At 40.2% G+C, this 22414-nt stretch overlaps 1 protein-coding gene across 1 annotated transcript in view; it reads right to left on the bottom strand.

The window, feature by feature from the left end:
- Nucleotides 1-22414, bottom strand: part of BLTP2 (bridge-like lipid transfer protein family member 2) — a 748021-nt gene that overhangs the window by 247250 nt on the left and 478357 nt on the right. Inside the window, exons 25-27 of the mRNA XM_078680109.1 lie at nt 12513-12670; nt 11963-12169; nt 9715-9814 (exon numbers count right to left, since the gene is read on the bottom strand). Of these exons, the coding sequence (XP_078536235.1) occupies nt 9715-9814; nt 11963-12169; nt 12513-12670 (465 nt within the window). The remainder of the gene's footprint in view (nt 1-9714; nt 9815-11962; nt 12170-12512; nt 12671-22414) is intronic.

Here is a 22414-nt window from a genome sequence, read left to right as displayed (position 1 = left end):
GTGAGGTTGTAGGCCCATTCTTGTACTTTTCTATGCTTACTCCAATAAAGGTTTTTGAACACAAAAAAAAAAAAAAAAAAAAAATGTCCATTCCTACCTTCTCAAATGAAATACCCGCTAATGGTGAAAGTACTTGTGGTTGTAAGTTTTGCAAAAAAAATAGTCCTTCAAAATCTCTACATACGATCATATTCTAGCACAGCAAAAAAGAGGGTTTAGCTGCATATGGTGCATATTTTGATGCATACGGTTTCTTGTAGGCCAACTGAATCAGGAAATCCAGTGCCCTTGTTGAGTCAGTAACCTCTTGCTAGACCCAGGATCGAGTCATTAGGCTCCATCTTCTCAGGCTACCCAGTCACTTCTTTAAGAAGCTGAGTTTCAGCCTGCTTTTTCGAGCCAATAAAAGCATAATAATCCGTCTTAGCTGGGGAAAACCTTCCCTGAATGGACATTCCAGTAGAAATTTCCTGCAGCTTTGGTAGTGGTCCATGGTCCAGTACTCAGCATCCGTTAGGATGCTGAGCCTCCCCTCTACCTCAAGTAGGAGGTGCCAGGGGCTGAACCGATAAACACTTACGCTCACCCTGGGTATGATGTTTTCTCCTGCCCTTTGGAGGTTTCGTCTCTTTATGATGTACCTCCTCATGATGACAGCTTGATAACTGGGGATGGCTGAGGCAGTCCAGGCAGTTATCAAACTGGTACCCAAAGAGAGTTAAACAACATGCATCTTTAACCACTAGCACTAGCTTACTCTTACCCATCACAAGGTGCTACAGCCCATAATACCAAACAGGTACAGAGAATCATCACACCTAAGCAGCTTTTCTGGGTTGGAATCAAATGAAAACAGGCCACTGACCCACTATACGACTGCTGTGGAGTTTCTTGAGGAATCCTTTGTGACCTTATGTTCAATTCATCATCGGCCTGTCATCCATTTTCCCCCTGGATTACTGGCTGGGCAACTCCCATTTAGATGTCAGAATGCATCTCCATTGGGAGTGCCTGCATTAATTCTTTGAGGCCAGGGTTCTCTGAACCTTGCAGACTGATACTAAAATCTTAGGCTCTTTTTGTGATATCACAGTCTGTCAAAATCAACTCCTGAACATCATTAGCTCCCTTACTAAGGCCTTAGATATTGTTTAGGAAGCATATATTTGTTTCTCCCCGTTATGCATTTGCTTAACAGCTTGCTCCAATGGGCTGTATGTCAAATAGACAGGATCTGTACCGACCTCTGTTGAGCGACACTACAGCCTACAGATAAGGATCAGCCCCAAGTCTGCAAGGCAATTTGGCAGTGAGAAGGGAATGAAGGGGCTTGTTTTCTTTCCAGACACAAGTTCAATAAGGAACCCTTAAAGTGACTACTTTTCCAACTATCCAGATGGCCCAGAAAGACAAGTCAGAGTCTTTCAAAGTAGTGATTTTGGGGACAAGAACATTTACAAGACAGATTAACAGACTCCTAAGTCAAATGCTGTGGAAGACACCAATGCAACAAGAAGCCACCATAACTCAATGTCAACAGGATAGTGAAGGTGGATCCGCAACACTAGGCTACAATAGGATTCCAGGACCAAATTCCTCAAGGTATGAATGACTCCATACCTTTCCTTGACTCCTTAAAGTGTGGCCACATGATAGCGCAGTGCAAGACCAAACCTCATTTTATTGCCAACTCAGCAAGCAACCCGGTAAGCAGATATTGTCAGGATCTGTAATGAATCTTTGGTCTTCACACATTTTACACAGTTTAAAACCTGATCTTCTCAGCTGTGTACAAATAAAGATATCCACGGGTCTGTAACTACCGCTGGCTAAGTAGTACACAACGGTACACAGTCAAAATATCGAGTATTTAATTTCGACCTACCAAAATATCGTGTTTGAAATTTCGAAGGTACAGAATATCGATGTCAAGAATATCGTAGGACAGAATATCGACCCTAAAGTAAGTAATATCGAAATTATTTATATCGATGTAAGTAATATCGATGTCACAAATATCGATATTTGTATTTGTATTATTTTTATGTTTTTTATTATGTATGTGTTATATGTTTCTGTTAAATATTTAAATAAATTTATATTATATGTGTATTATTTATATATATTAATACATTTATTTTTAAGTAAATTATATGTTTTAGTACCGGAGCGTGTTGTGGGTTTATAGGGGAATAGGGTGGGAAGTAATTTAATTGTAAATCATTAATGATTTTTTTATGTATAATTAATTTTTTATTTAATTATTAATTGGCAATTAATTATTTTAAATTAATTATTTAATTGGTAATTAATGTTAATTTTTATTAAATGTTATGTTTTAGTACCGGAGCGGGTTGTGGGTTTATAGGGGAATAGGATGGGAAGTAATTTAATTGCAATTAATTAATTTTTTTATGTATAATTAATTTTGTAATTAGTTATTAATTGGCAATTAAATATTTTAATTGATAAATTAATTATTTTATTGGTAAATAATGTTAATTTAAATAAAATGTTATGTTTTAGTACCGGAGCGTGATGTGGGTTTATAGGGGTATTGGGTGGGAAGTAAATTAATTGTAAATATTTAATTATTTATACATTTTTTGTTATGGATAATTAATGTATTAATTAATTATTAATTGGCAATTAATTATTTTAATACATAATTAATTTATTTAATTGGCAATTAATATTTGTAATTTGTAATTATTTTTTAATCTGTAGAAAAATTCATTACTTAATTGGTAAACATTTTTTTTAAATGTATTGTATTTAGTATATTGTTTCTTTATTGTTTTTAATTGTGATTTAGATTTAAACAATAAATATTATTTTAATGATAAATAGTTTATTTTTTTATATTTATTATTTGGGGAGTAATATTTAATAATTATTATTTATTGGTGTTTGTTGTTAAATTACTGTCAATTAATTATTCAAATGTTATTGGTTTTATTAATTATTAATAGTTTTTTTATTGATGTTGATGTATTAAAATAAATAATTATACATTATTACAAATATAAACATTATTTATAAGTATGTTAAAATAAAAATCTAGGCTATTAAACGCTTTCCCTACTGTTGAACCCTCTGGAGTTGGAATAGTTATTTTTCTCCCTACGCTATCCAACACTTTCCCTACTGTTGCACTCTTTGGAGTTGGAATAGTAATTTTACCCCTACGCTATCCAACGATTTCCCTACTGTGGCATCCTCTGGAGTTGGAATAGTAATTTTTACCCGTACGCTATCCAACGCTTTCCCTACTGTTGTACCCTCTGGAGTTGGAATATGAATTTTTACCCGTACCCTATCCAACGCTTTCCCTACTGTTGCACTCACTTGAGTGGGAATAGTAATTTTCCCCCCTACGCTATCCAACGTTCTCCCTACTGTTGCACCTTCTGGAGTTGGAATAGTAATTTTTCCACCTACGCTATCCAACGCTTTCCCTACTGTTGCACCCTTTGGAGTTAGAATAGTAAATTTTCCCCCTACGCTATCCAACGTTCTCCCTACTGTTGCACCCTCTGGAGTTGGAATAGTAATTTTGCCACCTACGCTATCCAATGCTTTCCCTACTGTTGCACCCTTTGGAGTTAGAATAGTAAATTTTCCCCCTACGCTATCCAACGCTTTCCTTACTGTTGCACCCTCTGGAGTTGGAATAGTAATTTTCACCCGTACGCTATCCAACGCTTTCCCTACTGTTGCACTCACTGGAGTGGGAATAGTAATTTTTACCCACCTGCTATCCAACGCTTTCCCTACTGTTGCACTCTCTGGAGTGGGAATAGGAATTTTTCTCCCTACGCTATCCAACACTTTCCCTATTGTTGCACTCTTTGGAGTTGGAATAGTAATTTTAGCCCTACGCTATCCAATGATTTCCCTACTGTTGCACCCTCTGGAGTTGGAATAGTAATTTTTACCCGTGTGCTATCCAATTATTTCCCTACTGTTGCACTCACTAGAGTGGGAATAGTCATTTTTACCCACCCGCTATCCAACACTTTCCCTACTGTTGCACTCTCTGGTATGGGAATAGTAATTTTTCCCTCTACACTATCCAACTATTTCCCTACTGTTGCACCCTCTGGAGTTGGAATAGTAATTTTTCCACCTACGCTATCCAACGCTTTCCCTACTGTTGCACCCTTTGGAGTTAGAATAGTAAATTTTCCCCCTACGCTATCCAACGTTCTCCCTACTGTTGCACCCTCTGGAGTTGGAATAGTAATTTTTCCACCGACGCTATCCAACACTTTCCCTACTGTTGCACCCTTTGGAGTTAGAATAGTAAATTTTCCCCCTACGCTATCCAACGCTTTCCTTACTGTTACCCCCTCTGGAGTTGGAATAGTAATTTTTACCCACCCGCTATCCAACACTTTCCCTACTTTTGCACTCTCTGGTATGGGAATAGTAATTTTTCCCTCTACGCTATCCAACTCTTTCCCTACTGTTGCACCCTTTGGAGTTGGAATAGTAATTTTTACCCTTACGCTATCCAACCTTTTCCCTAATGTTGCACTCATTGGAGTGGGAATAGTAATTTTTCCCCCTATGCTATCCAACGTTTTCCCTACTGTTGCACCCTCTGGAGTTGGAATAGTAATTTTTCCACCTACGCTATCCAACGCTTTCCCTACTGTTGCACCTTTTGGAGTTGGAATAGTAATTTTTCTTTTTACGCTATCCAACACTTTTCTTACTGTTGCACCCTCTGGAGTTGGAATAGTAATGTTTACCCATACGCTATCCAACGCTTTCCCTACTGTTGCACTCACTGGAGTGGGAATAGTCATTTTTACCCACCCGCTATCCAACGTTTTCCCTACTGTTGCACTCTCTGGAGAGGGACTAGTAATTTTTCCCCCTACACTATCCAACGCTTTATCCACTGTTGAATCCTTTGGAGTTGGAATAGTAATTTTTACTCTTACGCTATCCAACGCTTTCCCTAATGTTGCACCCTCTGGAGTTTGAATTGTAATTTTTACCCTTACGCTATCCAATATTATTTATATTTATATATGTATTTAATATGTTACATAATGTTGTATTTAATTAATTTTTAAAATATTGAAAGTATATTTAATTGTTTTTATTTATTAAATATAATTATTTATTATTATTTATGTTATCATTTTATGAGTGTTGATGTATTTGTAATTTATAGTATTTGTTAATATTTTTTAATTAATTAAAAATATATATATATTATTATTAAATAAGTATATATTATATATTGTATGTTTAATTTTAATTAAATGTTTAATATTAAATATGTATTATTTATTCATTTTAAACATAACATATTTTTAAATAAGTTTAAATTATATATAAGTATTATTTACTTAATTTAACTATTTTTAATTAAAAAAACGATATTTTTATTTACGATATTTTTAACATCGATATTTTATTTTCGATATTTTTGTACTTACCATGTTGTAGATAGGGTGTCGATATACTTGCCTTCGATATTCCAGCGTCGATATTTTGTCTGTCGATATTATGACCCTCGATATTATGTCAGATTCGTACACAACAGTGTGAAAAAGGCATACCTATTAGTAGGAAGGATTCCCATCACTCACCGAGGTGACATGCTTCATCATCTGGGTCTCCTCCTAGCGTCACTCTAGTGACGACAAGGGCAACAACCCTTAGACTATGCAGGATAGCTCACGGATGTTTACCAAGCAAATTAGAAAATGTGCGATAGCGCACTACTGGGGGGACCTCTAGATGTGAAAAAGATGTTGTAAAACACTGATGGACGCAGTGCATGTCGGTAAGAAGGTGAACTAAAATGAACACCAGGAGAAGAAAAATGTATTAGATATCTCCTAATGTCCAAGATAAAAACAGTGCAACGACAGTTTTAACATAATAACTCTCAGTGTCAAAAGGAAGAAAAATGGTCTTCATGTTTCAGCTTATTGGATTAACTGAATCCACGGCTTTCTTCAGGACCAGAAAACTCAGTCAATTGCTACTGCGAAGAATGTGCTTAACAAGATAACATAAACAATGAATAAATTGTAAATAGTACTATGGTTGGATCAATCACAACCATGTAACCTGTATTCATAGGTTTTCCAGCTCCTCATGTGTACCAGGAATACTGTAAATACCCGTATACCTTGAGGAAGACACTTCACCTCTCCTGGCAACGGCTCAGGATAATGAGGCCCTGCTCTCTCCCTCGGTACCTTCTGGTAGGTCTTAAAGAAATAGGCCCCCGGGTGATATGGTATATTTAAAAAAAGGTAGAGAAGTTGTGGAAGTATCACCATTTTTATTAAGGACACTCGCTCCGCCAGTGAGAGTGGTAGAGTTATCCAGCGCATGACACAATCCGCTAGACGCGTAATGGCTGTTCCATAATTTAGTCTCATAAGTTCCTCTATATCTCCGGTGATCTTTATCCCCAGGTCCTTCAGTTCTTCCTCACACCACTCCAGGGGATAATCCAGCTGGAAGCGTGAAGTTGCGATTGTCAATGGGAAGATACAGGACTTTTCCCAGTTAATCTGGATGCCCGACAATTTCCCAAAAACTATAAATTCTCTTAGGATTAGATTCAAATTGTTCTGTGGGTCCCGAATGTAAAGGGTAATATCGTCTGCATACAGGGATGTTGGTATTTGGCACATATTACATCTCAGTGCCTTACCATTGTGGTGTTGTCGCAACTTGGCCGCCAATGGTTCCACTGCAATTGCAAAAAGCAACGGGGAAAGTGGACACCCCTGTCGAGTCCTCCTAGTAATGCTAAATGGCTGTGACGTATGCCCATTAATCAGTACTATACTTTAAGTCTTGCCTGATATAACACATGTCCTGCCGCTTGCAAGACATTTTTTTTTACTTACAGGGGTCTAGAGCCCGCCCTCTGCTTACCATTGGTCTACATTTCAGTCACTCTCATTTCCTCGATTCTCTTTGGTCAGAGAGTGCCGACTTCAGATACTGTTTGTGTGTTTTTCGCTCGCATACCCTTCCACCCTCCCCTCTTCCTAATTTTTGCTTGCCCTGCACCCAAACCCTCCATCGACGTAGTTAATTGTCCGGTTCGAGCAGCCCCTCCCGCCACCATTGATGCTCCTTCAATCCAGTTTCCAAACCCTTTCTCTTCATTGCTTGCCCCCTCCTGTCTTGCCAGAAAAAAGCACTCAAAAGTCGTGCCAATGGGTTTCAAAATCCTACAAAGATGCAGACGTCGCTGTGCTCCCTGCTCTGCATGGCCTTTTTGGCATTGTCTTCATGCATGGCCATTATGGCGAACTTCAGCTCCGATATAAGATAATTCATCTTTTTTTGTGAAGGAAGAGAATAATCTCATACTAAGAGAACAGATCTCTGCCCTTCGCGGTCAGTGCTGGCCAGGACCTAAAATGATTTCCCCTAACTTTCAGCCACGGTGTACAGCAGCGTGCTGCTGTCAGTGGTAGCTGGCAACTATGGTGAGTGGAGGAGCAAGCAAATGAGTGGTGGGTGGGGGGGGGGCATAAAAAAAACACTTTGAAAAATAAATAAAATAAAAAGTTATTTGCCATATTTACTCCATGATACGATCTCCTCACTCCGGTCCTCTTCTTCTCTTGTGATGTCAAGTCCAGGCCCCCAGCCAACTACATAAACTAATCCTGGTGCTGCTCTCATGCTTTAAATCAGTATATGGTACAAAAGGGGGTGATGATGGACGGAGCATCTGAATTAATCAAACACTCACACCCAGTCAAAAGATCTGGGTTTGATCCATCACCGTTCTTTAGCCCACTCTGCCACCCCAGTTCAGACATGGCTATATGCAAATCAGTCTGACCCTGTGCCTCATGGGAACAGTCCAGCCCGAACTGCCAAGCCATGCCTTCCCTGGACCGGAAACAAGTTTCCGAGGACCGGTTTCTGGCATTCCAGCCATCTTCAGCCCGGCTTGCTTGAATCCAGTGGCAAAGTGAGCAAGGGACTCACGTCTGAGCATACCCTGCCACACTTATTATGGCGGCCAAAGCAGTACAAAAGGGGGTGGTGATGGACGGAGCATCTGAATCAATCAAACACTCACACCCAGTCAAAAGATCTGGGTTTGATCCATCACCGTTTTTAAATCAGTATATGAGCAGCATCAGGAATGAAGGGAGTGTCCTCTCTCAGCGCTGTCAAGAGCACTGGAGGCTACTGCTTTCTTCAACCCAGCTTTCTAAGAAAGCTCGGTTAGAGAGGTTTAAAGTGCGCAGGTCTAACTGGCCGTCGCAAGACAGGAGGTCAAATAGACAAGTGCACTTTAAACTAGGGCACAGGCAGCCTTCTGCCTACCACCCCATTCAGCCACTCGGCTCAGGATGTGTTTACGAAAAATAAAATGGTAATGAATTAACTTCATTACCATTTTTATTTATCATCTGTGGGCATTTTTTTGCAGGACGACGCTCCTCTGCTCTAATGGAGGAGCCGTACCGTGGCTGCTGAACAACATGGCTTAGAGAAATTGACAAAGCCAACATCTCTTACCTAGGCGAGACAATTGAGAAATTGACAAAGCCAATATCTCTTTCCTAGGCGAGACACATTGTCTTTTCCAATGCTTATTAGCATTATGGGAGTGAAAGGCGCTCTCCCATAAGAAGCTATTCATGAAGCTCCCCACAGGGTCTTTTACATTCAGGCATTGGACCTCTTGTCTGAGAGATGTATATCTCTCTGTCTAGACACACCAACCTCCTCTGCTCTTCAATTCTTAACCCACCAGTCCACTGTAACAAATGCCTCAGCATCATGCAGTGTATCAAAGAATATAGGAAAAGGAGATCACAGCACTCAGGACTTCCTTTCCATATGCTATATTTCAGAGCCCATATAAATCACATTCCGCCCTGGCATGCTGGTTTAGGTGGTTGAGATGGGTATGGATACCCATTCTTTTAATGTCGATTCAACTGGGGGAGGGGGTGTGGGGGGTGGAAGTGGGAGGCCTCCAGCTCACAGGTTCTTCGACTGGGCACGAGCCTGCAGGGCATATTGAGTGCCCTAGAGTGGTTTTCAATTGAACCTGTAAGAGTTTTTATTTGAGACAAGTTGATAGCACAGTTGCCCATTTTATTGCTAGGCTTGGAAATATTGATCTCCATAATAGCTTTCCTTCCCACTGCCTATTTCAGTAGAAACCGTGTTTATTTAAGTCTTGAAATTTACGTTTACGCCCCCTAGGGGTGCCCTCCCTTCAGTACTTTGATTTTTTTTTTTTATGTGATAATGTTCTGCAGAGTGGCAGTAACAAAATTAATGCATATGTATTCCTCTATCTTCACCTGCAAGGTGTCAGCCGCGCTTTACAAATGTTTAAAAATAAAATAAAAAATAAATAAAACAATGATAAAATACCCAAAAAAGGGAAAATGTTGGGTGGAGACAACAACCTTAGCTTCTTTGTAGTATGAAGTTATAATAACAATTTACATCTAGTAATCGAAAGAGCAAGGTATTGTCAGGTCTTAAGACCAGTTTGAGAACATCCGCCATGCTAATAAATTACATAAAGATTAATGAGTTACAGACTTGGAGGTGAGGAGTCAAACAATGACTTTGGTTCTGTGCTTAGTGGAGGATTCCAGTTGAAGATTTTCTTTAAGATGACGGCTCTCCTCTCAATTCACCACTTTCTACATGTGCTGCCGCTACCCATGTGGGACTAACCTGTGGTGGTGCTGACCATTCCTCCGACAGCCTGGCCACTTTCCATCAACTCTTGAACAGAGTCCAGAGTTCTCTGCCGATGCTCTTCAATGTTTTTTACCTAGTGGGAGACAAGAAAATTATATGGACTCTCCTAAACACCAAATTATCATCCCCCCCCAACTCTTCCACTGCTGCCCACGCGTCGACACTGGGTCACACAAGCACACAGGCTCAGGCACACATCTGTATCTCTGAAACATGACTTCTTTTACATTGCACCCAAATTCCTTACCTACTGGTTTTAATTAGCCCAAGCAAGTAACTGATAAGTAACACTAACGCATTCTGCAACAGCGCTACTATCCTTTCAGAGCTACTACCCTGCCGAGATTTCTCGCCATTTTGCCCTATAAACGGAGTCTCAAGTTGCTTTTAGAACAAACTGCAACCCTGCTCTGGTACTGAAAAATTACTTATCTGTGAAAATCGTTTTCAAGAAAATAGTGCTGTAAACTTTGCATGATGTGCACTCTGCTGCTATCTAGTGTCTTTGCTTTGAAGCTAACTAAAACCTGCAATGCATCAGGTCAACCCCCCCCCCCCCCCCCCCCACCACCCCCGCTCCCCCTGCCCCCACCTTAGGCCACATGGCACAGAATATGTTCCTATGTACCTACGCGAGAATAATTAACATTTCTTCCACCTACTTCTTTGCTTGCAGCGGGTAAGCGTTAAGGGCTCATCTGAATTTACAACACTGTAAATTGCAAATAAATTGTTACAGGTAGGAGACATTTCCCTTTTGCAGCATATTTTAGTGTAGATCACATCATCACTTCTCCTTTAAAGTTGTGGCTCGCAGTCCATGTGTCAGCTTATCAAATGTTCCTACAAACGTACATTTAACCATCGAATTTTAAAAAAAGAACCTGAATGCATCTAACAATCCTTATGTCAATATCATCTTTATCTTGACGTGGCATTGAGAAAGCCACAAACAACTGTTTCGTTTTTCTGATAGGTTCAAGGCTATAAAATAGATTAAAACTAATTTTATATCTAGATTTTGTAAATGCTCTTTTTACTCCACGTTGTGTGTTAGAGTAGAACACTGGTAATTCAATGGCTTCATTAGTATGAAAAGGCAAAACTATTATCAATTTTAAAAAATGGGTGAGTCTGACTACCCTATAGTAATAAGGAGGGTTTTTGTTTGCCCAAATAGAGACCATGGTAGGGTTGACTTAGCTTAGCTATTGCACGTGTTCAATAAAAAAAAACATGCTGCATTAGCCACGAACATCTTAAAAGTGTAGCTAGAGCTAGCATAAATGCTACAAAGTAAGTGGATAGCAAGCAAAATGTATTGCCGTAGCTTTCTTCCTTAGTCAGTCAACCAACGAACGTTCCTGGAGGGACAGATTGCCCTGACATGATATAAGCATATACATCACTGATAATGGCTGAAGCCACATCACCGGAGTTTCGCTGCCAACGTGTAGGCTATAGCTGTAAAAGGGAATACTTCCTTAACGACTATGAGACTTCGCGCGCAGGGTACTCCATATGGCTGGTTTGGCTCAGTTTGTGGTCTTCCTTGTAATTTGTTATGAATGTCATCAAGGAGTCTCCGGTATAGTTAAAAAAAAATTATTGTCTGCAGTTACTGACTGGTATCAAAAACAGTACATTACAAATGCACTGGTGTGTGTTTCTGCCATTTTTACATGGTCATTACCACTTGCCCATATTCAAAAGAAAATATTAGGTTAGGTGTTGATCTCTGAGCACACCTGTCCAAGACAAGTATTCTTAAGTATGTGCATGTATGGTTCTTCGACAGATAATTCTTCCAAAGCACTGATTCTGCACAATGTTATAGTAACTAATGCTGCACACTGCCATTTTGAAAGGCAAGCACCTTCCTTTGACGTTTACCGTTCCAAGTTCCTAATTTGTTTCCCCGGCTGCCTTCAGCTACTAGACAATGTCCCGAACTGTAATAAAGGTGGAGGAGTCATGGTCCAGGGCATCTGATAGAGCCTTGTATTCCAGGATGATGTTTGACAGTGTCTTCTGGCTGCCGGAGCCTCATAATAGTGTGGCCATCTCAAAGGCTGGCACTATGGAGCCCTCAGATGGGACTGATGATAGGTTGGAAGAACATCACACTTAGTTGCCACAGATGGTGTATGTTCCTACAGAATTTATTAAAGGGCAGCAGAGAATTAACCAAGCTGTGTCCCTAACCTGCCAGAGCACTGACCTCCAGCCATAGCTGACCATCTTCTCGCTCCGTGGGGTTGCATTCTGTAGTGGCAAAGTACTGCATGCTGTCCAGCAGGCAGGTCCAGGAGGTCTTCTGCTTGAGCGTGTCACCATACCAGGAGGGATGATGCTGGCACTGCAATAGCTGGGCCTTAGCAGCAGATACAATTACACAGCCATCCGTCTCTGCCCCACGCAATACCATCTACAGAGAGGAACAAAGGTGCCAGAATAAAACATTACTCTCTAACGGGGACAGCGAAGACACAAAAAAACCATTGAAGGGAAACAACTTCTCTGAGAGTGCTGGGTGTGCATCTAATATACAAGCACTCACTGGATTCAAGGGATGGTCAAATATTTTAGATTCATGGGGCAGTGTAGAAGAGCAGGCAGTGAGAGCCCATGAAAGTGGTCTCCGCAAAAGACTAAGGACAGTAACTGACAACAGGAACGAGTGTAGAAGTAGTAGTTGTTATTGACAGTAGAAGAAAGAGGCTTTTAGTTTATCAACCATACAAGCACCAAGGCAAAGGCCATCACTGTACCTGGCAGTTCACAAGCTCAATCAACCAGTTGCGGTTGAAGATATCTTTGGTCTGGCATGCTGCAATGCCGCACAGCTGTTCGCTAACACCAGATTCGTCTTCTGTAAAAACCACAAACTTATCCGTCTCTTCAATGAGCTTCTGCAACATGTAGGCTCCTAGAATGGAGATAACAGAGTAATCACTTAATCATGTCCAGAGAAACAAGCAGTAATCTCATCCCATACTACCATACTGTTCAAAATAGTCCTTTCTTGCCTATTGGGTAGTGTATTTAAGCGTAGAAAAGTTGATGTAGGTAGAACACATATTTCCTACACCTGTTTTCTTCTTGACCTGCTCAATGTAATTTTTCTTTGTAATCTGCACTTACCTATCTGCTATGACATGCTTGAACCATCTCTTGCTGGCAAGCAGAGAGACCCCATTGTAATGCTTTAAAATAGAAGTAATCGAATCACCCTCACACTAATGAATCAGAGCTCTGCATTCTCCAAGCTCAAGAAACCCTTCCAAAACCTCTTGACAACAGAGTTTCACGAGGTCACATGCCCTAAATACGCAGGCCTCCTTTGCTTATTCGATGCCCGGGTCAAGATTGGGGAAGGGCGGGGGGAGTTAGGGGGATATTACGCAAAATGTAACACCGCAACCTGCACTTGCAGGTCACTAAGCGAATATTGTTTGTTATAAATAAAACTACAATAAAGAAATTTAAACCATTAAATAGAAGTAATAAAGCAGCTTCCTTTAAAAAGGGCAAAGGAAATCTTCAACTTAGTTGTGCAATGAGCTTATTCTAAGATACCAAAACTTTGGCAAATTTGGTGACAGCTCTGCGGACTCAACTTCCCCACAGGTAACATAATTCAGATTTCTGTAACACATCGTGTGGAAGCGAGTCTCTTCTGAGCTTTGTTAAGAGTTTCTCAACATCAGGGGTGTTCTCCAACTTTTTTTCTTGGATTCCAGTTCCTTGGGCCCTTGTTCTGTGGGATTTGTTGCCCATGGATTGTTGTCCAGATTAAACATTTTTGTGTTTTTGATATGGATGAATCACCATAGAAGGCTCTTTTCAGGCCATCCCAATCTTGTGAGAAGAAAGAAAAGATTGTGCTCTGATTACCCTCACAAGTACTGCATGTATTGCTTCTACTCCACCCGTCTGCTGAAAAAAAAAAATCTGAGATACTGAATGACTGTGAACCATGGCTTCTGAGGTAGCCCCAAAAGAAAAAGGCAAGTGGTGACCCAGCTTTCTCCGACAAGCAGTCCACAGAGAGCACCAGCCCTGAGGTGCAAAAGCCTGCAAGGAGGTAAAGATTCTAAAATATCTCCTTCGGTACAGGAGTGAGACTTCTGGAGAACCTCCTAAGAAGGACTCTAAAATTTCAACACAATGCTACTACTAAGGATGATGCTACTTACCCAGTAAGCATCTGTTCTTGGCATGTAGAGTTGTAGATTCACATGCTTTGCATACTCCTGTCATTTAGTGTTGGGTCTGGATGTTTGCAAGTTGTTATTCTTCGAAGAAGTCTTTCCCAGTCACAAGGTAAGGTGACTCTTCCTTTCGGTGATAGTGCGCATGGGCATCCACTCCATTGTTAAAATGTTTTCCCGCAAGTGTGAGAATGGAGTAAGTGAGTGTAATACAGAGATGTCCATGTGTATGTAATGTAATAATGAAAAACTGCAACAACTTCAGGTACCCGTGGAGATGGGAGGGTGCATGCGAATCTACAGCTCTACATGCCAAGAACAGATGCTTACTGGGTAAGTAGCATAATCCATTCGAGGCATGTGTGCTGTAGATACACATGCTTTGTATAGACTTTATAGTAGTATTCTCCCAAACCGGTGGCTAACCAGCAGATGTTGCAGCTGTTTGAAAAAGTCTCTTTAGCACTGCTTGCCCGACATTGGCATGATGACGTGCTAACACATCCACACAGTAGTGTTTGGTAAATGTGTGTGGTGTAGACCATGTTGCTGCTTTACAAATGCCAGCTATAGGGATGTTACCTAAAAAGGCCAATGACACTTGTATTTTAAGAGTGGAATGTGCTCTAGGAGGTATAGAAAAAGGTTTTTTAGCTTTAGCATAGCAGGTTTGAATACATTTAACAATCCATCTTGCAATACCAGATTTAGAAAGTGGATTGCCACCGTGAGGTGTAGCAAATTCAACAAACAGTTGTTTTGTTTTACGAAATTCCTTTGTTCTTTCAATTTAATACAATAATGCTCTTCTGACGAGTATGAAGAGCTCTTTTTGCTGTGGAATCAGGTTGAGGAAAGAACACGGATTGTTTGATATGAAAAGCAGAGAGGAGTTTGGGAAGGAACTTTGGGTTGGTACGAAGAACTATTCTGCCTTTATGAAGCTGAAAGAAGGGTTCTTCTAAGGTGAATGCTTGTAGCTCACCAACTCTCCTCAATGAAGTGATCACAATGAGGAAGGCAACTTTCCATGAAAGAAACTGTAGAGGACAGTTGTGTAATGGCTCAAACGGTGGGCCCATGAGCCGCGTAAGCACAATGTTCAGATTCCAAACTGATGCAGGAGGTACCCTGGGTGATAATACTCTTTTCAGACCCCCATAAAGGCTTTACTTACTGGAACTTTGAACAAATATGGATGTTGCCTGTTTTGCAAATATGAGGCTACTGCCGCAAGATGCAATCCAATGGAAGTGTATGCTAGACCAGCAGGCTGCAAATCCAGAAGATAACAAATGATATTTTGAATCAAGGCATCTAGTCAATCAATATTGTTGTTGGTACAGTATATAAAAAATCTTTTCCATTTTGCTGCCTAACACGATCTGGTAGTAAGCTTTCTTGTTTCTTTAAGAATAGTCATACACTGTGGTGGCAAGTTGAGATAACCAACCATCATTCTTAACAGTTGCATGAAAGTTCTCACTGCTAAGTATTGATGAGTGTGAAACTGTAGTAGCAGAGTTTGAATATTTTACATTCTGGGTGCATCAGGAGTGTCAGGGATTGTCCGGGACTATGTGGGGAACACAGTCAGGGACTTGGACAAGGACTGGGAACTGGGTAGAAGACGTACACAGAGAGGAGGAGTACAGTGCTGCCCAGGATCATACAGGGAGTCAGAGGAGAAAAAGGTATCCAAAGGGGAAGCCTGTACAAGTGAACAAGATGGGTAAGACTCAGAAAGGAAGGACACTCACAAGGCAATTTAGCATTCAGACTAACTACACCCAGGACGGACGTGCAAGACATATATATAATACAACATTAACAATAAAGGGGGTGTGGGGTAAAGCACTCAGGAGCTCCACATGGTAAGACTGAAGCTCAGTACGTTTCTTACCCGCAATTGCTGTTACAGATACTGACTGCAAATACCCACATGTAGGATATACATGCAAAGGCAGGGTCTGTGGAGCTTATACCTATAGTGATGTTATAAATGTAACTCAAAGACAAAACTCACAGTGAACAAGAAACACCACCTAGGTAGTCAGCTGAGTCCACGGATCCTGGCGATCAAACAGGAGCGCGCAAGACAGTAACAGCAAAGGGGTAGAACTAAACACAAGCACAATAGACAAGGAGCTAGCAAGGAGAAGTGCTTAACAGGAAAGGAAGGAAATGACAGGGCACACTTGGCAGAAAGCAAGTAACAAACATACAAGGTAACAGAAGTAAGACAGCAGAATAGAAAGGCAGCAAACTAGAACTGGGAACCAAGGAAATGGGAAGCAAGGCAGGGACTGGAAACGGATATACAGAAAGGGAGGCTACAATTATATACTAGAATAGTGCAGGTTAAGGAATCAAGAAAACGAAGAAGCACAGAAGGCAGTATTGGGGCAGGAACAAGAAGTGAGCTAAGGCTCAGGAGTCAAGGCAGCACTACAGGCAGTGCTGGTTCAGGAACAGGAACTACCAAAGCTTCAGGAGTCAAGGTAGCACTGCAGGCAGTGCTAGTTCAGGAACAGGGAAATTACTAGAGCTCAGGAGTCATGGTAGCACTGCAGGCAGGGCTAGTTTCAGGAACAGGGAATTACTAAAGCTTAGGAGTCAAGGTAGCACTACAGGCAGGGCTAGTTCAGGAAACAGGACATAGCTATAGCTCAGGAAACAAGGAGTCAAGAGAGCACTGCAAACCAAGAACAAGGAAATAGCTGAATCCCAGGAACAGGAACACAGAATAACTATAGCTCAGGAACTCAGGAAACCAGAGCACTGCAGGCAGTGCTAATTCAGGTACAAGGAATAGCTATAGCTCAGGAACTCGGGAAACCAGAGCACTGCAGGCAGTGCTAATTCAGGTACAAGGAATAGCTATAGCTCAGGAACTCAGGAAACAAGGTAGCACTGCAAGCAGTGCTAATTCAGGAGAAGGGAAACTGTTGCAGTTCAGGAACAAGGAATACTAAGGCTCTGGGGTCAAGGTAGCACTGCAGGCAGTGCTAATTCAGGAACAAGGAAAACAGCAGCAGGTCAGGAACAAGGCATAACTAAAGCTCAAGAATTCTGGAAACAAGAATAGCAAAAGCTCAGGGAGCACTGGAAACAAGGATCGGTCTCACTGGTAAACAGCTACAATGACCAACCTTTGCCTGAAGGGAGCTGGGGCTTAAAAGAGCTCACAGTAATCATATGCATCAGGTGTGAGCAGGCTAGCAGCAACCAGCCACAGGTGAGCTGAATTCCTCCACCCATCCTTGGCCTGCAGGGGTGGAGACAAAGCAGTGAACAGGGAATTCTGGGTAATGGAGTTTCAGGCATGAATAGGCTGGCTTCATGTATAAGCAGGCTGGCTTTCACAAAACCCGGCATGGATTGGGAATGGATGTCAATTCCCAATAAGTATCCAAATGCCTGGAAGTCAGGATATGCATACAGGTGAGTGTCTGGAGGCATATTAGAACACTGGAAAGCCCCACAATTCGGCCCGCTGGTGGTGGGCACGAGAGTACAGGGAGCGAATCGTGACAGGGAGAGGCTAGAGCAGTGCAGGCATTTAGGGTCGCTCCCAGATTGGAAGGCATTTGTGAAGGCTGTAGATGAGAATTCTGTGTATTGACCGTGAAACCCAATTGGTGGAGTAGGTCTAATGTAGTCTAATAAAGTCTGAGAGTGTTGTAAACACTTTTGGTGTGTGCTAGCTTTGATGAGCCAGTTGTCTAGGTATGGGAAGACATTAATCTATTGTCTTCTGAGATGTGCTGCTACTACTGCTGGACATTTTGTGAACACTCTGGGGGGAGTGGTTACTCCTAGCAAAAGTAATTGATCATGTTTTCCTGCTATCACAAATCTGAGATATTTGCGATGTGCTGGGTGAACCGGAATGTGAAAGTATCTGTCTTTTAAGTCGAGTGTAGACATAAAATCATTTTGTTGTAGCAGCGGAAGACCCTAGTGAAGCAAACATGTGGAAATGTTCTGACAGTATGTACACATTTAACATCCTTAGATCCAAAATTGGTCTTAAGGAGCCGTCCTTTTTGGGGATCAGAAAATACAGAGAGCACATCCCTGAACCTTAGTACTGTAATGGAATTGGTTCTATGGCTCCTTTTGTTTAAAGAGCTTTTGCACCTCTTTTTTGAGGAACTGTAGGTACTCTGACAAGAGTTTGTGAGTGTGAGGTAGAATATTGGGAGGGTTGGTGGTGAGCTCCAGGCAATAACCATGCCAGATAATGTCCGACAAATCGTCATTTGTCTGATGTTATTGATTGCCAAATGAGGAGAAAGTTTTGAAGGCTTCCCCCACCAGGTGTTGAATGATCGGGGGAAGTGCAGGCAAGTCACTGTTTATTGGGGGAAGGGGAGTTACACCTTGGCGTGCTCTTACGCCTACCCTTAAAATTGTTTCCTCTATACCCTCCTCTATAGAAGCCTCTAGAAGAAGAGGGTTGCATGTTGAACTTATATGAGAAAGCGTTAGGGTCTGAGGCTGTATTTTTGGACCCTCACCTATGAAATGAGCGGCAAAAGGAGCCTCTGCTTGATGGAGACTGAAGCGCTCCCATGGTTTTTTCCATATCTGTCTTTTTTCATCTTTTTTCATCTTTTCTAAAGCCTCATCCTCTAGAGGTCCCAATAGATGTTGCTTAAAATAGACTGCTGGACTCCCGGTTCAAACCCTGAAATCCTAAGCCAGGCCTGTTGACGTAAGTGAATGCTGGTGTTAACTTCTCTCGCTGCAGTGCTAGCAGCATCAAGAGCATATATAATAGAAGAATTAGATATAAGTTTTCCTTCTTGGACTAGCTCTTGCGCCTTTTTCTTGTGCTCTTCTGGGAGGTATAGAAGTAACCTTTCCATCTCGTCCCAGTGTGTCCTGTAATACCTAGCTAGCAGGCCTTGAGTATTGGCAATGGGTGCAGAGTAGGAATATCGACGGAGAAATATCGTTTTACATAAATATCTCCGCAGAAATATCGAGAGGAAGAAATATCGACAACAAAAATATAGTTTGACCAGAATATCGACTGATAGGTAAGTAATAACGATAACAATATTATAGTCGTAATAAATATCGTTTACAAAAATATAGTTTACAAAAATATCGATTTATTAATAATGTTATGTATTTTAGTGTTTTTGAAGAGAATTGTTTGTCATTTTATTATAGGTTTTGGAATTGTATTAGTTATTAATGTATTTTATGTTGAATTTTGTGTTATTAGTTCCGTAGCGGGTTGTGGGTTTATAGGGGAATAGGGTGGGAAGTAATTTAATTATATAAAATTAATTGATTAATTAATGTGTTCATTTATTAATAATTGTTTAATACTTAGTTGTTAATTAATTTTAATTAGTGAATTAATAATTAATTATGTTAATTGTTTAATTACTTTTAGGTGTGTGTTGTGGAGTTTATCTGTGTAAATGGTGTGAAGGGTGGTGAGTAATTAATTATTTATTGATTAATTATTAAATACTTTTTAAAATAATTACCATTAATTAATTAGTAATTATTAATTGTAAATGTGTAATTATTATAGGTTTGTGTTGTGGTGTTTATAAGTGTATATGGTGTGAAACCTGGTAATTAATTAATTAATTAATAACAAAAAACATTAATTATCATTAATTAATTAGTAATTAATAAATGTAATTGTGTAATTAATTTTAGGTGTGTGTGGTGGATATTATAGTGTAAAATAATGTGTAATTAATAATTTTTTATTATGTTTGTTAATAATAATACATTTAAATCTATATATTAATTATGTTTATATTGGAAATTACATTTAATAAACATTTTGATAGTTTTTTTTTTATTGTTTTGGGTTCCAGCGCTTTCCCTACTATTGTACTCACTGGAGTGGGAATAGTAATTTTTACCCCTACGCTATCCAGCGCTTTCCCTACTGTTGCACTCACTGGAGTGGGAATAGTAATTTTTACCCCTACGCTATCCAACGCTTTCCCTACTGTTGCACTCACTGGAGTGGGAATAGTAATTTTTATCCCTACGTTATCCAACGCTTTACCTACTGTTGCACTCTCTGGAGTGGGAATAGAAATTTTTCCCCCTACGTTATCCAACGCTTTCCCTACTGTTGCACCCTTTGGAATGGGAATAGTAATTTTTACCCCTACGCTATCCAACGCTTTCCCTACTGTTGCACCCTTTGGAGTTGGAATATTAATTTTTACCCCTACGCTATCCAGCGCTTTCCCTACTGTTGCACTCACTGAATTGGGAGTAGTAATTTTTACCCCTACGCTATCCAACACTTTGCCTACTTTTGCACTCTCTGGAGTGGGAATAGTAATTTGTATCCCTACGCTATCCAGCGCTTTCCCTACTGTTGCACTCACTGGATTGGGAGTAGTAATTTTTACCCCTACGCTATCCAACACTTTCCCTACTGTTGCACTCTCTGGAGTGGGAATAGTCATTTTTACCCCTACGCTATCCAGCGCTTTCCTTACTGTTGCACCCTTTGGAGTGGGAATAGTAATTTTAACCCCTACGCTATCCAGCGCTTTCCCTACTGTTGCACTCACTGGAGTGGGAATAGTAATTTTTACCCCTATGCTATCCAACGCTTTACCTACTGTTGCACTCTCTGGAGTGGGAATAGTAATTTTTACCCCTACGTTATCCAACGCTTTCCCTACTGTTGCACCCTTTGGAGTGGGGATAGTAATTTTTACCCCTACGCTATCCAACGCTTTCCCTACTGTTGCACCCTGTGGAGTGGGAATAGTAATTTTTACCCCTACGCTATCCAGCGCTTTCCCTACTGTTGCACTCACTGGAGTGGGAATAGTAATATTCACCGCTTCGCTATCAAATGTTTTAACTACTAATGTTTTTATTTTGTTATTAAAAGTATGTATTATTATTTTTTAATACTTTAATGTGTTAATTAAATATAGAATATTTTATTTTATTCAAAATGTTTTATATATGTGTTTATGTTATTTCTATATAATTATTAAAGTTTATAAATTAAATAAAGATAATAATAAAATGTATTTAAGAAAATATATGTATATGTACACATTTATTGTGTTTATATTAATTAAATTAAGTTTATTTGTTATAAATAGTTAAAATATAAATGTAATTTAATGTATTTGGTTAATAATAATAATATTATTTAATTATTTAATTTAAGTTATATTATTTTTTAAAGTCGATATTTTTTAAATCTATATTTTTTATATCGATATTATTGTACTTACCTGTTTAAGTATAGGGAGTCGATATTTTTGTAATCGATATTTTTACATCGATATTTTTGTAAACTATATTTTTGTTGATGATATTTAAACATGGAACCTTGGCAATGAGCCAGTGGTTAGCGGCTTGAGCAGCAACTCTTTTACCAGATGCATCAACTAATTTGGACTCTTTATCTGGGGGGGAGGTGCATCCCCAGAGGTCTGTGAGTTCTCTCTCTTACAATCACCAGTGAGTCTAAAGGGAGGTGTCCATTAATAAAGACAGGATCTGAGGGTGAGGGTGAAGGTTTGTATTTCTTATCAACCCTGGGTGTTAAAATACAGACACAGAGTCCTTAATAATCTCATCTGCATGTCTCATAACAAACTAACACTCTGACTAGCTGTATGTGAAGGCCATAGTGTCTCAAATAAGATGTCTTCATCCAAAGCCTCTTTGTGCAGTGAAACTCCTTGATATGCTGCTGCCCTGGAAACCAGCCAACTAGACAAGAGACATTATCTTCTGGAGGTGATGGCTTTGCAGGGTATAGATCTGGATCATTATCCATGGGTGGATCAATATTATATTCATCCCATGGATCTGTTGGCAAAGGGACATTGTCATCATCATTATCTCCAAAATCAGGCTGTGTATGAGGAGATCCCGGAGGTGTTATGTGTAGTTGATCCGAGTCTGGCAGTTGTGGTAAAGATGAAGATGGTGGAGGAGATGGCAAAGTAGGATGGATAGGACTTGTAGCAATGTCCTTCTTCTTTTTAAGATGAATCTTATATCCAGTGTCCTCTGAACTGACTTTCCTTTTGGAAGGAGTTTTAGCTAAAATGTGTCCAGTATCTGGATTCATGTATAGCTTTTTCTGTTTCAGGTCTAATCTGTCTTTCATAACAGATATGCCCAGACGTGGGTCCTGGGCTCACTGTGCCACTGGAATCAAGCTATCCTGTCTGAATAGGGGTAAAACCACGAAATCGGTCCTAGGATGTTTGTTTCTGGTCCAGGGTGGACCTGGCTTGGCAGTTGGGACTGGACCGTTCCCATGAGGCAAAGGGTCAAGACTGATTTGCATATGTCCAGGTCTAAACTGGGGTGGCATGGTGAGCAAAAGAATGATGGATTTAACCCAGATCTCTTGACTGGGGTGAATGTTTTGATTTGTTCTGCATTCCGTCCATCAATTGTGTGTCTTTTGCTTTCTCGCCCTA

Source organism: Lissotriton helveticus, chromosome 3_1 (genome assembly GCF_964261635.1).
Source record: "Lissotriton helveticus chromosome 3_1, aLisHel1.1, whole genome shotgun sequence".
Taxonomy (NCBI): domain Eukaryota; kingdom Metazoa; phylum Chordata; class Amphibia; order Caudata; family Salamandridae; genus Lissotriton; species Lissotriton helveticus.
The sequence above is the reverse complement of the archived record's forward strand: the minus strand, read 5'-3'. Positions and strand labels throughout refer to the sequence as shown.